The 1,434-nt window shown below is 57.3% G+C and overlaps 1 protein-coding gene across 1 annotated transcript in view; it reads left to right on the plus strand.

The window, feature by feature from the left end:
• The window catches only part of camta2 (calmodulin binding transcription activator 2), a 31,209-nt gene that overhangs the window by 4,244 nt on the left and 25,531 nt on the right, over positions 1-1,434 (plus strand). Inside the window, exons 6-9 of the mRNA XM_008300336.1 lie at positions 320-467; positions 589-717; positions 788-986; positions 1,255-1,427. Coding sequence (XP_008298558.1) covers positions 320-467; positions 589-717; positions 788-986; positions 1,255-1,427 — 649 coding nt within the window. The remainder of the gene's footprint in view (positions 1-319; positions 468-588; positions 718-787; positions 987-1,254; positions 1,428-1,434) is intronic.

The following is a 1,434-nucleotide window of genomic DNA, read 5'->3' on the forward strand; positions in this document are numbered from 1 at the left end:
ACAACACAACACAACACAACTCATCACCACACAGTGCCACAGCAGGCTGCTGCTGGTTCCGTCCAGTACCTGCAGTCATGTCGGTCTCCTACAGGGGGCCCACTACTCATTACTCTGTGATGATTCCAGATGTCAGTCAGGAGCTACTTCCTGTTCATAGTTCATGTTCCTTCCAGTTGTTATTCCCAGAGCTCAGAGCCACTTAGTCCAGATGGTCCAGTCTGTGCTGGAATGTTTTGTCATGTAACGTGACATCAGCACACCACCAGAACCAGAACCAGAACCTGAGCTGCAGCTCACAGATCTGTGTCTCTGACAGAACCCCGACATCGTGCTGGTCCACTACCTGAACGTGCCGTCCCTGGAGGATTCTGGGAAATGCAGTCCGCTGCTGTGCGCCGTGTCCGACCGCCATGACAGTGTGAGGTGGAGCCGAGACGACCTGCTGAGCCAGCTGAAGCCCATGTGTAGGAAACACACACTGCAACACACTGCGCTGCTCCTCCAGTACTACATGCTGACAGAGGCAGGAACACTGCAATACAGCGTGTACTCTGGAGTGCTAACGTGTACTTGTACTGCCTCCAGTCCACAGTATGAAGTGCTCGGTGGGCTCGGGGGACTTCAGCATTGAGGAGCTGGTTCAGCACATCCTGGACCGACAGAGAACCAAACCACAGCCGCGGACACACACCTGCCTCTGTAACACCGTCCAGGGTAAGGCGGCGCCGTGACATCACTGTGAGCTCGCTGTGACATCACTCTGACCCCTGTGCTGTGTCTCCAGTGTCTTCAGGAGTGAACATTCCCCACCGCTGTAACAGCACCAAGCACCGCATCATCTCCCCCAAACTGCCGCCGTCCTCCTGCCGGCCGACTCCGTCCCCGCTGTCCTCTGAGCTGGGGGAGGCAGGGCGGGGAGGAGGAGACGCCAAGCTGCCTCACCTGCAGGCTCAGAGCAGCCCGGCCTCGTCCCCGTCCTCCAGGTGAGCTCACCTGTCGGCCTGTCTGTAGGGCTCAGCTCCAAAATGTCAAAAACAGGAGCATTAGCTGCTACATTAGCTGAAAACAGATCATGCTAGTCTCTACATTCACCTCCACAAGTAACGTTAGCCGCAGGATTAGCCTAGACAAGTAGCCTTAGTTAGCATAAAATAGATCTGTCTGCCTGTCATTCTGCCCGTCTGCCTCTCACCTGTCTGTCTTTCACCTGTCTGCCTCTCACCTGTCTGCCTCTCACCTGTCTGTCCACAGTTCGGCCTCCTCCCCCCCTCAGCCCCACAGAGCCGCCATCACCGTGAGTAACCATGGTAACGGCTTCTACGGAGACCGCCGCGGCAACCTGACGACGGTGGCGCTGCCTCAGAATGCGGTCATTGTCATGGCAACGACAGCCGCTGCCATTGCGGGGGGAGGAGGTGGGGGAGGCGGGGC

Source organism: Stegastes partitus, unplaced genomic scaffold (assembly GCF_000690725.1).
Source record: "Stegastes partitus isolate 25-593 unplaced genomic scaffold, Stegastes_partitus-1.0.2 Scaffold1526, whole genome shotgun sequence".
Classification (NCBI taxonomy): domain Eukaryota; kingdom Metazoa; phylum Chordata; class Actinopteri; family Pomacentridae; genus Stegastes; species Stegastes partitus.